At 34.2% G+C, this 1,399-nt stretch overlaps 1 protein-coding gene across 2 annotated transcripts in view; it reads right to left on the reverse strand.

The window, feature by feature from the left end:
- Positions 1-47: 47 nt before the first annotated feature.
- The window catches only part of LOC106868542 (interleukin 17-like protein), a 55,926-nt gene continuing 54,574 nt past the window's right edge, over positions 48-1,399 (reverse strand). For both annotated transcript variants that reach the window (XM_014913847.2, XM_014913845.2), the window contains exon 2: positions 48-1,160. In XM_014913847.2, coding sequence (XP_014769333.1) covers positions 630-1,160 — 531 coding nt within the window. In that variant the 3' untranslated portion in view covers positions 48-629. The remainder of the gene's footprint in view (positions 1,161-1,399) is intronic.

Below are 1,399 nucleotides of genomic sequence, written 5' to 3' on the forward strand. Positions count from 1 at the left end.
TATATATACATACTAACTCATATTTATGCACTTAAATATAAATGAATATCACTACCTCAAGTTATGTCGGTTTCAAATATTTACATAAAAAGAACCTTCATATAGGTTTAGGTGAAAAAAAAAAGGAAATATTGATTATGAGTTAAATATGATAGTAAGATAAGAGTTCCTTTCAGTGTTTACAAATAGAAAAACAAAATAATTTGCAAGAAATATGTCTTATTTACGAAACAGCATTTACGAAACGAAACTGGTTTTTGCCAATGTATGTATGTATAAATGTATCTTTATATGTATGCTTATATACATGTAAATATATGCATATTTCTGTACACATGTATATATTTATATTTGTATGTATATGTGTGTGTGTATGTATGTGTGTGAGTTTGTGTGTGTGTCTTGTGTGTATGTATAAGCACAAAGAGAGAGGGAGAATGAGATTGAGAAAGAAAATAATAGTGAGAGAGCACGCATTTAAATATGTACGCTTATATGATTTTTTGTGTGTATGCGTGTTTCGTATATGTTTCTTATAATAACCACACAGTGGTTTACTTAAACTTTCATAACATAATGAAAAACTTTTGTGTTACACACATTTGAATGTCTGATGATTTTGGCCGATATTATGTTTCATATTCGTCTTCATTTCCTCCGGGTATTACATCGATTTTCCGTGCACACACACAGGCTGTGGCTACATCAATGACACTTGGTTTATAAACGTACAGTCCATCAACACATTTGGCTGTACGTTTGAGGACAGTCATTGGAGTATACACCATCACACATTGGTGGTTACTGTCAGAGTCCAGGCAGTCTGTACAGCGACACACGACTTCAGTGAGCGATGGAGGAAAATATGTCGAATTGTGGGTAATTTTCAGGTACCATGGGCAGGTTGACCGCTCACGAATGATATCAGTAGATACAGAAGATGTTGGGCACGTTTTATCCCCTTCGGTCAGTTCTTGTTGGTCACTTCCCGCTGGAGCTATTTCAGCTGGTAGAAAAAAGTTATTGCCGATCGCTGCGCTGGATAGTTTCTCGTATTGGACTTTCAAGTCTTTTGGTATTTTACACTGAGTCGGAATTGACGCCGAAGATATGAGCAATGCGACGTTGGTGAGGAGGAAGATTACAACCTGGAGGGAAACCTGCGTGATATAAAATGTTTATGTTAAGATGTGTAATTGCATTTCAATATGACACATAGCTAAATGAATGAACGAAATCATTGTTAACACTACGTTTCGGCTGATATATCCTCCAGGTTTCATCAGGTGTGTTGGAGAAAATTTGAACCTGGGTTCTCATTCCTAAAGTATTTTTCGATGTTATTATTATTATCATTATTATTATGATTATTATTATTATTATTATTATTATTATTATT

The sequence above is a fragment of the Octopus bimaculoides genome, chromosome 1 (assembly GCF_001194135.2).
Source record: "Octopus bimaculoides isolate UCB-OBI-ISO-001 chromosome 1, ASM119413v2, whole genome shotgun sequence".
NCBI classification, from domain to species: domain Eukaryota; kingdom Metazoa; phylum Mollusca; class Cephalopoda; order Octopoda; family Octopodidae; genus Octopus; species Octopus bimaculoides.